At 45.1% G+C, this 14603-nt stretch overlaps 1 protein-coding gene across 3 annotated transcripts in view; it reads right to left on the reverse strand.

Moving 5' to 3' along the window:
* pdzrn3b (PDZ domain containing RING finger 3b) overlaps positions 1-13105 on the reverse strand; it is an 88371-nt gene extending 75266 nt beyond the window's left edge. The window contains exons 1-3 of one of the 3 annotated variants that reach the window (XM_031853932.1): positions 12275-13105; positions 6612-6698; positions 4545-4652 (exon numbers count right to left, since the gene is read on the reverse strand). In XM_031853932.1, coding sequence (XP_031709792.1) covers positions 4545-4652; positions 6612-6698; positions 12275-12988 — 909 coding nt within the window. In that variant the 5' untranslated portion in view covers positions 12989-13105. The remainder of the gene's footprint in view (positions 1-4544; positions 4653-6611; positions 6699-12274) is intronic. The other 2 variants (XM_031853940.1, XM_031853948.1) reach the window with 2 other exon arrangements.
* Positions 13106-14603: the final 1498 nt, after the last annotated feature.

Here is a 14603-nt window from a genome sequence, read left to right on the forward strand (position 1 = left end):
GAATGTCTAAAAAGGTCAAAAGCGATGTGGCTAGATTTGCAGCAAAAGGCAGCGTCCTGCTTCCAATTTCTTTCTCAAACACCTCACTTGGTTGGATGGCGACCCCGACACCAGAGGAGAAATAAAAGCTCATTGACATGCACGCTTTCGGTCCCACCTCCTACACGGCTCACTTCACGTTTCTGTCGGGCACAGCTAAGTGCTATCGGGCTGGGCTTTTCATCTGTCTCTGGCTCTTGTGACTTGACACTTAAAGTAACCGTGGGGAGGTTTGAGGTGTTTAGTGGCTCACCGTGGGTAACCTCGCTACTCACACAGCCAGCGACGGGTAAGAAAACGCAGATGTGCCACCTCGAGGAGTTTCACTGCTCCACATCGATGTGAAATTACTCTTGATAAAATGCTAAACAAATTTTTCCTCAGGTGTTATGCAACTTCAAAAGGAGTTAACTTTAGCCACAAGGCCAAAAGCCCATTGATTCTTTGATAATTAGCATAAGCCGTATGGCTATATGGTCATGGGAACAGGTTGTGTCAAACACAATAAAGCTGATCCGAGTCTAAGGATGAAGGTTTGATTTTAAATCCTTCGAATAATACAATGCTGTGTTTAGAGCACTCTATTTTGCATTTCAGACACGCCTGATAGTGACCCCTGGTATTTCTCCACCAGACTCCTCCAACTTGCACCAGCGGTTATAATTTAAAACTGTGCCGGCACGCACATGCCCGCTATGTTTTTTGCTCCGTGTTTGGCGGATGACACAAAGGGTTGTTGTTAAATTTTGGCCTTCAAATCTCCACGTTTTAATTCAAAACAACGTTAAGTGGACATATATATGTATGCAAACATTGTCTTAGCAGGGACACATTCCTGCCCCCTACCTCGTCCTCCACATTAAAATTGCCCCCCCCCCCCCCCAAATGTCAGTTTATTTTAAAAGTAGTTGTTGCCGTTTGCCCCCTGCGACCTTAGAATGTTTGCTGGGGAGATTTACAAGGCGACATTTACAACAGCAGCTCAGGCGTCTCCATTCTCTTCCTATTTTCACTCGGGGAGAAGCCCACGCAGAAAACATCCCCTCCACTCGGAGAGCTCAGGCACGGTTAACTCTGGGATTGTGACATTGGCTTAGTCGTGTTGCGCAAGCAAAGAGGCTTGAAGAAAACAGAAGGTCAGTTTTGTGAGGAGAAAAAAATAAAAAGTGTTCCAGCATTGCTCAATGTGAAGTGACATTGAAGAAAGGTAACTTTTATATACGGCAAATATGTAAAGCACTCACTAACATGGCATGCAAGCAGAGGTGGATGATTAGAGAACAAGCCAGGGCACTTTCGCACCAGACCGATCCCCTCGTAACACTGAATCAGAACTTATTCATGAAGTCCCAGGTGGCAAACACGGGCAGATCCTGACTAGAGTGCTAAGACTTTGCAGCTCGCGGAGGGGCCTCGGCGAAAGCAAACACAGCAGCTCCAGGTTTTTATGAGAAAAAAAAAAAATGTCCGGCCGAACAAGGAGGCATTCATGTGCTGATTCATACCAGCCTGTAGCTCAGTTAGAGGACAGCCATCTGCTATCTCACTCCCCCGCTAAGAGCCTGTTATAAACGGACGAGCCGTGGATCGCCATGTACATGCAACATCCATATAGACTTACTGGAACCGACACCTCTACTACAGGAAGAGCAAACAGCTCCGCGGCTGTGCGTTTCTGCCTCCTCAGGTGAACGTGCTTTTCGCCGCTCCGTGTCATACGATTGTTCTTTTGCAGTGCGGCGGATCCCCACGCAGCGGTGAGAGGCTATGCCCGTGTGAATGGCTGTCAAAACTTGCTGTGTTTTAAGAGCAAAACATTTGCTTTCCACAGCAACGGAAATGTATCTCTACAGCTGCACTAATCCTTATGTTTACATCAAAGTAGATCAAATGACCTGAACGAAGTCGCCAAGTCTGCTCTATTGAGGTATGAAGTGTGCTCCGTGAGGTCAAAGTGACCTTTGACCACCAAATTCTTATCAGTTCAACCTCGAGTCCCAGGTGGATATTTGTGCCCTCCGGGTGCTCCTGAGATGTCCCGACCACTAGAACGATCTGGAGGGACGGACCAGAAAACAATGTTGCTGACCACGGCTGTCGGTGGTGTATGGAGGCATACAAATCTTATAAACGCACCGTGAGCTACTTGCTCAGCACCAACCGACAGACAAAGTCCACAACGAGTGAACATAGCGGCACATCTAGCAAGCTATAACCAAACGAGAGCTGGAAGGAGAGTGAATCATAAACTTCCGTTCATCACGTGGCCAGAAGGTGTAGGAAAAAGAAATGCGAGTAGAGGCAGCTTTAAGATACGGAAAACCAGGAGGCTGAAGAAATGTTGGAGCCAACACCTTAAAAGGTACAGTAAATCTGAAAAGTTTAAACTCACTCATTGCAGCTCCAACTGACAAGAGCTGATTTAAGCTAAAACCTTTCAGACTGGGCATGAAGCTTTCGGACTTTAACTATATCTCTGTGGGTTACGCGATCTTTTGGGCAGAGAATCCTAAGATATACAGATACTCTAAGATAACATCTTCCCTGTAAGGCTTATCAAAAGTGTACTAAAACTATTTCTGTAGATATATGTGAAAGCCACTCATGTCAAACAGTATTTGCCTGAAATTTTTTTTTAATTCCTGAGAGGTGTGATGAGAAATCAGATTTGAAGACTTCCGTTCTTCTAAGACGCTGCTGCGTCCCACACAGGATGCTAAATAGGTCGGAGCTACGAGTATGAATATGAAACTGCCTTTGGGCGCTGCGGGTTTCGAATTACTTTGATCCACCACTTTAAACTTTAAAGTTCACAGACCCAATCACCGGAGGTTAAACATGCAACCCACACACTTGCAAGCACATCGTATTGACGTTGCGTTTGTTATTGTGGCCTGAAAAACCGTGAGACGGAACTTTCTGCTTGAACCGGTGAACAAAGAGGGAGGCCTTCGAAATCCGAACCGCTTTCACTATCAGGTTTCCCATCAGATGAAAAAGAGACAACCCAGAACTGCCTATGCTTTTCTCTTTCAATGGCATGGGTGATTTATTTTGTTGCTTTTTGTCTACTAATGCCTCACCTCTTGAAAAGAAAAGGTCACTTAATAGGGTGCTTTGCTGCCTCCTTAGGCTCTTTGCGTCGTCTCTGCTCCTCATCGGAGAGATTCTGTGACTTCACCCACAATGGCTCATAATAAACTAGACACACACACAAGCGCAGCATTATCCTAAAGCAAAATCTGTACCTTATTTTTATTTTTTTTTAAGCCGATAAAGTGTGAATGGCTGTCTCAACGTGAAATCCTACACAAGATATCTTCTCAAGTAACAGAATACAGCAACATGTGGCCCGTCGACATGATTCCCAAACATCCACACACGCACAGGCTGAAAACACGCAAAGACACACATTTTAGCTCCACTCGTACACGTTCATGTGACATGTGAGCTAATCTCTCTCTCCTCTCATCAGCTTGTGGCCCACTTTGGAGTCTCTCCTTGGCCTCAACTCACCAGGACACGAGTGAATCGCTGGTTCAACCTGCCCTCTGTCGGGTGATCTCCAGTTGCAGAGAGCTTTGAGAGTGTCGCTGGGAGAGATTAGAAACATGTCCCATCTCAGTTATGGTGTCGCCGTAATTGCAGCCACAATATTTAGAACCACAGCTGGTGCCAGAGGACTCTTTGCGCGAATGACGGGATAGAGCGATCGATGATCCAGATTTCAGAGTCTCCTTTTCTTGCAAACACTTTCCACAAAAATATCTGCGAGCAATGTGCCGGGCCGAAATGAGCAAGGAGCAATTTCACTGAAGTCTGACAATAAAGACTGCAACGAACCATACTTGTCATCTTGCGGCGGGCGGCAGCACACACACACACACACACACACACACACACACACACACACACACACACACACACTTGTAATCCACATAAACTCTCCGTTCAATGCAGCCATTGTGACATTCTGCATGACAACTGTTCTATTGAAGGGAACCTTTGTGATGTCGAGTTTGTCAACGCATCCCTCAAGTTGACCCGAGGGCGAGCTGGCCTCTCCAAATCATGGAATTCGGTTTAAAGGCGAGAGGAGGATGCTACACGGCAGCTCTGTCGTAAGGGATTTGTCAGCTCGGAAGCGAAACACTGGGCCCTTTCTCACCCGGGCAAGACAAGAGACAAGACGACCTCGCCTCAGGTTTAAACCGGTCTATATGCAGCGGTGCCCCACTTAACAAAGCTCAAGGAAGATTTACTTCCTTGAGCTGAAATAAAAGCCCAAAGCGTAATTCGACGTGTCACATTTTGCTGCTCTCAGTTTAATTTTCTAAAGTCACAGGAACATAAATATTGAGTTGTGGGTTCGTGCTTCCTCGCTGTCGTCATCTTTATAGGGCAGACAGCAGCTGTCACATATTCCAACCCCCCCCCCCCATCTACAGTGCAGTACATCAACCTCCTCCCTCTGAAACACCAACAGTGTAGTGGAAGCCACATACCTCTATTATTCTGTCGTGGATTTGAAGGCCCTCTTCCTTGTCCGCCGGACCTTCCTCGATGACCTTGGATACAAAGATCCCCTCACTCGAAGTGCTGTCATTGTCGTCCTGTGGAATAAATTGCAGTTATTGTCTGGACGATAATAAAACCACCGAGCTCCGATTGTTGAGGAGAATAATAGCGTACACATTTCTGTCAAAATCTTTGAAATTTATAGCTCTAAACAGGAAGTAAATCTCACACTAAAATGTTTTACTACAGTTTGCCCCCACCAAACAAATACGTTTTGAGCGTCTACCAAGTTGAAGGGTCAGTTCACCAAAATGAAAAAACAGCATCTTAGATCATCCTAACTCAGCTTTGTAGCCAAGCAGATAGTTCTAGTTTTATGTGCCAACGTTTCAAGGTATCCCTCTCTGAAACTTCTGCTGCCAGCCCAATAAAGAGGAGGTTGAACTGAATCTAGTTCTGAAAAACGACGGGTGGCCACCATCAAATAGCAGCATGTCTTTCCAGAAGTAATTTAAAAGTTACTCAGATTAATCCACAGATTTCACCGTCAGCTGTTTTCACATTATGAAAACAGCAATTTCAAAATCTGGGCACAGGAAAACCAAATATAATAATATTATCTGGACGGTTAGATACCCCGCCGAGTCTATTTGTAATTTGGGTAAAGCGACCCTTTGACCCTCCCCTTGAGTGCGGACTTAAGGGTTAGCTTCACATTCAGATGCTTCCCAGGCCTGAAGAGCAGATCCTGGACATGTGGACATGCTGGATGGACATGAGGGAGAATACATCGAACACTGTGGCCGTGACCCCAGAGTCACAGCTTGCACTCTCTTTAAAACCCACATGAGATGCGTTCTGCTCTCCTGCTGCAACACAACTGCAATTTAATGGTATACTTAAAGAAACCTCAGAAGTCACAGCACGCTAACTAATTAATTATTTCTGGTCCGCTTCCTCTTTCAGGGGCATCATGTACAGTGTTAACGCCGCAATGCTTTGCTACTCATTTTGTTTTTTTGACAAGCTCACTGCTTTGCCTTATACAACTTGCCCCAATTGTTCAGAGTTGTAGAAAAACTAGTCCTCTCAGAGACCGCAAAAACCTGGCTGGCTGATTGCTTTTACCAAGCCATGCCAGAATAACAGCCACATGAAACACATGTGTCAAAGGCTACGGGGATATTAGCTATTTCCATTTTAATGAATAGCTTCTTACACAGACTGCTGATTTGAGGCTAGCGGGGAAAGTGAAAGCCAAGTATTATCTCCGCTCTCTCATGGTCGGGTTTGATGCATGGTTCTGTCACACGAGAGCGAGAAAGGTCGCAAATCTACGAGACCGTGGAGTCCGGTAGAAAAAACAAAAAAAAAAACCATGCTCTTTATGCGTGGATCTTTTTATAGTTTCCCGCTATAAAAAGTTTTACTATGATGAATTAGAAAAGTGCGTCCCCGCGGCAGTGGAAAAACAGCCCTGTAACAGTCGAGTACAGTCCCGATGAAACAGATACGGGGAACACCATTTGAATGGGCCCTGGGCTGCAGAAAGAAGCGCCATGTATGGAAGGTAGAGTCGTAACCCGGTGATATTTTCAACCCTTCACTCAGCGAGAGCGTGTGGCATCATTAATGCCTTTTACTTCAGAGCCCCGAGGTCGAAAACATAGCGGCTGTGAAAGGTTCAGGCCAGGATGAAAGACCCTGTGTTTACCCCATAACCAAAATCCCCTCAATTAGAGACAAAACAACTGCGGTGAAAGCCACAATCCCAGATTTAACTCTCATAAAATTAATTATAGTTTTTTTAATCTGTAATGCCAAATCCCCCAAACCAGACCAATATATAAACACAATAAAAATGTAATAGATGCGGTCCATCTATCCACAGACTGGAGAACACATGCATGACTGTCTACGCTGTGTCAGTCAGTACAGAGAGACCTTGTGGTGCTTCGAGTGTACATGCTAGTCATTCCTGGGTTGCCATACGACACTTGGCTGATCACCGGGGGGAGAGACGAAACCTCCGAGACGCTCGGCTTTCAACCTACCGCGCATGGCCTTCCTCCTACGATGTTAAAACCCAGAGATCCGCCCTCACGAAGAAGGACGACCGTCACGCTTTTAGTCTCGCCTTCCTACAGACAGACAGACAGAGGAGAGACACGTGTAACAAAGTGAAGGCAGGAGGTTATAACGTAATAATCTATTATTAACTCCAGATGAGCGACAGGATGATTGGACTGGGTACTTAAGGAGGAAGAGCAGGGCAGAAAAACACGACCAACAAATAATCTAACTTAGTAGAAGATAACAGAGGCGCTCAAACGCAACATATTACTAACAGAGCAAGGTGTAAGGGTGGGAGAAAGTTAATAATAACCGCATTTACACATTAAGAGGTGATGTGAAAGTGGAACAGTGAAAACGTTAGATCTTCACAATAGGGCGGAACAATTCATTGACTTTATGTCAAAATCACAGTTTGAAGCATTCCAACTCTCAAATCGCGAAAGCTAAATTATATCACATAGTTAACAGACTCTTCCGAGGTGGAGGAAATTAAAGTTTTACACACAGCTGGCATGCTCATCTTTGCTGTAGCTAATTGGCGGTAATTATGCATTAGCCATACAAAACAGAGACATGTTCTCTTAGCTCTCTGCGTGCACGTGTCTGTACTGTTAACGTTCAGCCATGGTCCCGTCGAAAGATAAACATTACTAACCGCACAAAGAGACCAGAAGAGTAGGGAGACATTCTCAAAATAAACATTCCAGCTAATCGGCTAACTCGGACCGACAGTTAGCCAACGGTTAGCTCTGCAGTTGTCGAGACGACAAGAGAGCTGGTGGATAGATTTGTTGGACTCTCGTGGTTAAATATATCTTAAGCTTATCGCCCAAAAAGCTGTGAATCTTGTGCTTATGCTTGGTACAAATTGTGTTTTTCAAACACACTATTTCAGTCGCAATCCCAATATTTACAAAACAAAATACAATTGAATATTTCCCTCAAATCGTTCAGCCCTGACCCTCAGCTCTCTCCGAGGCTTAGCCACGCCCAAATACCAGAAGTGACCAGTCCGAAGAGCCAACAGCCCATCCCTCTCACAAACTGTTGTCCTATGTAAATCAATACACCAGAGGACCCCCTACTCAGTGGCAACATGACATGAAAACCTGTGGGAAACTCGCAGAGTCAGCTCTTAATCTGTTTTTTTTTTTCCAAGCAGGATTTAGAAGAAAGTTATGAGGTAACGTAATTTCAGCTGCCACTCCAGCACGCTGGGACACAGAGAGACTAAATATAAAGCTCGGCATGTACAGTGTCCTGGCTGCCATGTATTCTAAAAAGACCATCATGTGCATGTCAGGCCATTCGGGGAATGCGTGGCCCCTGCAGCATTAGCGACACATGCTTCCACATTAAACCGACTGCAACCGTTACTGTCAACAAGTAGACAGTTGGGCATCAAGTGGAAACCGAGTTGAGAATTAAAAGTAATTTCAGCCACTTGTAGACACACCGAATCGGCCAAAAAGCCTCAAAATGGATGGATTTTAAAGGTGTGTTAACATTTGGTCAGCGAGAGCCATTAAAAATGAACTCAGAGTAATTAGGGATTGTTGTTTTTCCCCCCCACATCTGTGAACACTCTAGCAAAGCTCTAATCCCTAAGAAATGAAGGGAATCTCTTCAGGAGGTTGTGTATTTATTTACTTAAACAAAAAGGTATGCGTAGGTGATAAAAAATAAGAATAAATAAACCGCCGAAAAGGCAAAAACATTATCACGCTGACATCACTTTGGGGGGGGGGGGGAAGAACAACACATGGAAGCTATGTCAAGTAAACAAACATTTACCATTAACTTTAATGGGAAAAGAAGGCTGGGCCAGTTTGTTACAGAGGAAAAGAGAGCAAGCTGGCAGCGAAACGGCGCTAACTGGTGACTTGGCGCGCTCACTGCGAGCGTTCACCTCAGCACCGGTCACACTTTCCGAGTCTGTCCTGCATCAAACCGCTTCCCCTCCGTCTGCCTCTTCACTAATAATAAAGTAGGAACTGCAATGCAGAATGAAATGTATGGCAGATTACAAATCCTTTTGCACTCCGTGAAGCTAAGGCATGAAGCAAGGTAATCACTTCCTTTCTTCGAAGGGTTCCTTTCAAATGAAACAGCCTTAGCCCACGTTTTTCAGTGACTTCTGGATAGCTTTTATTAATCTGATCTCCGTCATGTTCAATTGGCACCCGTGCGTTCGAAGATAACTAATGGGCTACTTTATTCTGTTAAACGATCGCATAGATCCATGCTTTAAAATTAGACCACCATTAGCCTCGTCACATCGAGCCCTTGATTACCCAAATCAAATTCAGCAGAGGCCTAATCCGTTTGATGTCTTGTGATTTTGATAGACGCTCTTTATCGCATCAAGTAGCGGCAAACACTGTCGTCTGCGAGCAGCCGAAGAGGAGCTCGGTTCAAAAGCAGAGATCTGAGGCTGAATGGAAAGTGTGCATGTGTGTTTTATTGCTCTGGCTGCGGTGTTTAAAAAAGTGTTGGGACTATTATTAGAAACTCAAGTCAGTTATTCCACGCAGCCAGGTCATCCCTGATCTCCCTCACAGTCGCTGCCTAGATATTAAAAGAAGACGTTGAAATCCTCCATCTGGTTCAGGAGGCCTAAGCCGAGGAGCGATGGAGACGGTAAAAAAAACAAACTGAAGTAGGTTACCCGTCTCTTTTCGACAGTGATTCGAGGGAGAAATATGTCACAACAAATCCGCATTAGACACCTCTCACCACGGGAATTTGGGGATTTGTGAAGTGCGGCTAGTTAAGTGGATGCTATCCATTTAGTTGTTCCAGGTTCCTGGTATTGTGGATGCTGGCCCACTCGAATGAAACGGAGCCAAATGTCACTACCTGGGCTTTGACGAGTCAAAACATCCCCCTGTGGGGAGAGTTTAATAGTCACCAAATCTGATAACATATTGATCAGTGACATCGCAAAGACAGGAAGCTGGGCTCTGAGAGCGTTTCGGTGGCAGTCTGCAAGTCGCCCGTCTCCCGCGGCTAATCCCACTTGTGATGCTCCGTTTCATATTGCCGTGTTTGAGGCTCTCCTACCAAACAATCCTGCTCCCTGCTTGACTGAACCCAATGAATAAGCCTCTCTAGCAAGAAGAAGAAAAAGAAGCTTTCCAACAAACCATCCACCAAATGTAGTTTCCTCTCCTCCCGACCTGCTCTCTCTCTTATACGGGAGCGATTTCCGGAACAATGCCCAGGTCTTTTATGCGTGTTCAAGGCGTTCCAGAAAAAGGGACTTCTGTTCACATAAGCAGAGCCAATACACTGAACGTATATCTCAGCGGTGTAGGCCTGGAATGCCGCTGTCAAATGAACTATGATAACCAGCTGTGCTACAGGCCCAGGGAGCTTCTGTACACCAGCACGAGCGATTTCACCATTTCCCCCCGCATCGGTGCTTTTGATGCGCAATTTAACCAGTCTACCGGAACGCATTTTGCTGGGAACTGAGCCCATGACAGAGAAATGAAACCACCAAGCGAGAAAAAAAAATAATAATAGAGAGAGAGAGAGAGAGACGAGTAAAGTCTTTGAAAGATGTCACTTAAACAAGAAGTGCAGTTGTGTGAGAAACAGAGCAAGACCCTTCAGTGACAAAAAATTGGGAGCTAAGAGGTGTAAAATTAAAAGAGGGACAAAACTCATAAAGGTTTCCAATTCAACCACATTACTTCATGCAACACTGCCAGCGGTGTGCGCCCAATCAGAAGCGCCTCCTCCTGTTCTTGGACACATTTTTATAACTTTATAACCCGATTACACCGGGACCACTCCTGATCACAGCAGCAGTGCAACCAGCGTACACTAATTAAATTCCTTAAGTGACTTATGAACTCCGGCGTCCTTTATGGTGTTGATAATTGGTCATTACAGGAGGCATTAGGTTTTTAAATTTGAGCCATAAAACACCTTTACACCGGGGTTCCTGGGCTTTCTCCTCGAGAGTGCTGCAGGAATGAGTGCTAACAAACTTCGCTCGTCTCGAAGTCAATCGGATTTTGGCAGGCGGCAACCTCCGGTTCTGCCGAGTGAAGCCAATGCAGAAGTGTCTTAAAACGTGCATTGTCTCTACTGACCAGCAGGGGGCGACTCCTCCGGATGCAAAAATAAGTTCGATTGTATAGAAGTCTATGAGAAAATGACTTATTACCTCAGTAAACATTGTAAACATTTTCGTTTATCGTCTCAATCGCTAATTTCAAGTCTTCTTCAATACAGCATGATGTTCATTTAGTAAATTACGGTCCATTTAGGGTAAAATAGACCATAAAGCGGAGTAAACTTTAGGGCGGGATTACTGTGATTGACAGGTCGCTGCCACAACCAGAGCTGTATCCGACGTGACTACGTTACTCCTCCACATTCCAAATATATGGATAAGTAACTCCATGGTAACTTTCGTTCATCGGTTGCGGAAAAAACAAGATGGCGACGGCCTCCAGGCTTCAAAACGGCAGTCACGCAAACCAATAGGTGACGTCACGATGAATACGTTCACTTCCTATATACAGTCTATGGTTTTTGGATGTTATTTTTTTTGAGTATAAGTATAAGAGATTCTAAGGTTTTGTTCAGTAAATATTAGAAGCTTTTACGTGTGTTAAAAATAAACAAAAAAAAAAACACTTCAAAAATCATAAAAGTAGTGTTCATTGGTGGGGATTATCTTGAACAACAAACCGTGTAGTTAACAATAATCCAAAAAAAACAGTGTGATGCTACTTTTCGGGGGTTGGCCTACAAAGCTCTGTACAGGAGCCTGTGTTAGGCCCCATATACAGTCTATGGTTAGCCCACAGATTTAGATGCATTATTAACTAGTGACCAGCAGACAATTCAACATCTTTTGTGTGTCTTGACATCATGGTTTGCAGTATCCACAAAACAACAGGATTTTGCAGAACTCCCAGACCCTCAAGTGTTGATAATATCCACAACACCCATCCAACTTTGGTGCCGGTACCACACTGCTACATCCATGATTTAATTTGTTATGAATGTCTTCGGGGGGGGGGATCCGATGACAGAGAGCCTCAAACAAGCATGCTGCGAGGAAGGCAATATAACTGGGGCCTGGCTCTTATTGTGTACAGAACTGCAGTAAATATTTGGCCCTCCCCCCATTGACTGCCAGCTGGCCAGAGGCACAGCTGACATACATGTCTCAAAGCAGACAGCGAGGAAACAATCTCCTGAGCGCTGTGGGACTCCTGAAAGCTCCCCAAGCAGGACAATCCAGATCTCAGATAAATCCTCTCACAAAAAGTTCTATTTACATCTGGGGTCTAGTTTGGAAAAAGAAGAACTATCCAAACAACATGGAGGTGCAGTAAACTGAGGAAGTGAGTCCCAGAGAGCAAGCAAAGATGTTTGAAAGTTCATAAAGTTGGCCCTGAAACAGTTGTACTGCAGGATGCCAGGGGGACAAAATATATGTTAATACATATTTGAGGAGAAAATGTACTGACTGTGTCTGCACTATCAGAACTTTTCAGAATAATTAAAACACATTTCTTCTTTGCCGTTTTATTGTTATTTTGCACTACTAGAAGGCCCGAGAAAGTAACTGTGGATAAGAGTGGTGGAGGCTCCTGAAAGAAGAAGCGGTGCTTACCTTGCAGGAAAAAGCCACGGTCTTGGTGAGGGAGTCGATCCTCTCGCTGTACTCGGTGAATTTCTTCTGGTATTTCAGAGCTGTCATCTGCAGCTCGCTGTGCACGGCGGAAAGTTGCGCCAGGAGCGACTTCTCCCTCTTGTTGGCTTGGATGGTCTGCTTCTTGAACTCTCTGTCCAGGCTGATGATCTTGCAGTGCAGCGCGCCGTTGTGCGCCTTCAGGGCTCTCACGCAGCAGTGGCCGTTGGACTTCTGCTCCCGGTGGGTGAGCGTCAAGCCGCAGCCGCTCTCGCAAATCCCCACCGCTCGGCAGTCGCACGTCTCCCGCATGTGGGCGTCCACGTCCCGGAGGTTGAGCACCTCGTCGCACCCTCTGTTCCTGCACTTCGCCGGCGTGTAGTCGCACATCTCTGCGTGCTCGGCCAGATGCTGCAGCTTCACCACCGCATCGCAGCCCCGCGCGTGGTTGTCACATTTGATCTCCAGCTTCAGGATGAGGTTCTTCAGGGGCAGGACGTGGTTCAGCTCTTTGGCGGAGACCCGCTGACATTTGACGGGGCAGCTGCTCTGCTGGACGACCCAGGGTAGCACGCAGCCGGAGCAGAAGACGTGGCCGCACGGAGTCGTCAGCGGGTCCTCCAGGACTTTATTGCACAAGTTGCATTTGAAATCCGGGTCCACGGTGCCCTTGAAGCGGTCCAGCTCGAATCCCATGGTTTTTCAAAGTCCCGAATCCAAACTTGTTGACTCCCCACCCCCGCAGATCTGAGTCGGAGCTGTGGGGCGTTTTTTAGCTGGTCATTGGTGGGGCGCTCACAGACCGACTGCAAGCTCTCCTCGCTGTCTAAACTCTACTAATTGACCGAGACTTTTGGTGCGTTCAGGTGCGCCTCGTACGCCTATTCTTTAAAGTTAGAAAAGTTTCGAAGCCTAAAAATAAAACTACTTTAGTTAACTTTTCAAGTAGAAACAACTTTTTTTTGAAACTGCAAAATAAAACAGATACAATGTGCATATATTTGATGCTTTTAAAGACTTTAACACAAAGTTAAACCTTATAAATATAAATGTAAAGCACCCTAGTATTCTTTTCTGCAATATGCTAAAATTTCATTCTCTGCTGATGACACTTCAGACGTGGTCTTTGTCATGAAAATATATAATTCAAACTCTCTCATACGATGTTACTCTCACCTAAATGTGCAAAATGCAATAAGTCTAACAGTCAGTGAAGGCAGCATTTCTAGGGGCAAAAGTGTGGAGGAATTCTCTACCGTAACTGCTCTATTAACTGCGCATATATGTTTTAAGACATTGGCATTAAATACATTTTTGCTGTCCAAGTATAAATGTATTATAGAGAATATAGGTAGTTTGCCTTACGCTCACCGTCGCTCACCATCTGCTCACCAGCTTGCCATCTACTTGTACCCACTGAACACAACATGGTTTATAAAGTGGTATAAAATGCAGGCAGATTAAAAGTGTTTTTTGATTAACGTGAGACGTTACTTGACCTACAGGCCCTTATTATTTTACATACATAGTCTGGAATTTTTATGCAACCAACATACTGTATCGGATAACAATATCATTTGACAGTCTAACATGGGGGCCTTAATGAGGCCAAATTCCACTACATAAATGTTAGACAAGGTGACATGACAGATATTTACAACACGGTGGGTGAGCGTTCGGGCATGCACAACACTTGTGAAAACAAGTAACGTTGGAAGGACACTACCAGTACAACCACAAGCGAGACTTTCAAGTTGCAACACACTTTGAGCGAGGAGATCAGGTAAAAGTTGAGAAAATTGACCTGGATCACAGCGTGCGGTATGAAAACGAATATTTGAGACACCACCGTGGGATTCTTGTTGGAACACACCCTTCACCGCACTCCGTATGTAACAAAAGCATGGGACTACACAGTTTTTATCACTTTGACAGTTGAGGCCCTAAAGTAGGCCTTCTGAATGTATTTAAATTGTGAATTGAACTGGATGTGCTCAGCGAGCAGAAACCAGGAGCACACAGCGTCTGTTGGTTCCGACCCCGCCTTTGATTAGATGCCCATTCCTACCGGTTGCCTCCTCTTTCGGAAATCCAGTTTTATGCAATGCCATGCTCAATAAAACCTTTCCATATGTGAATTATCCAGAACTAAAAACAAGGGCTTATCAAAGACTTCACAGAGTGTGACAGAGAGAATGAGCTTCCAGGTAATCCTACACTGATGTTATGGGTTGTCTTAGACGGAGTGGAGGGAAAACTCCCTTTGCAGTCACGTCAAAGGTCCTTGTACTGTGTATATACAGGCTGTGTT

The sequence above is a fragment of the Anarrhichthys ocellatus genome, unplaced genomic scaffold, assembly GCF_004355925.1.
Source record: "Anarrhichthys ocellatus isolate YVR2014 unplaced genomic scaffold, GSC_Weel_1.0 scaffold1, whole genome shotgun sequence".
NCBI classification, from domain to species: Eukaryota; Metazoa; Chordata; class Actinopteri; order Perciformes; family Anarhichadidae; genus Anarrhichthys; species Anarrhichthys ocellatus.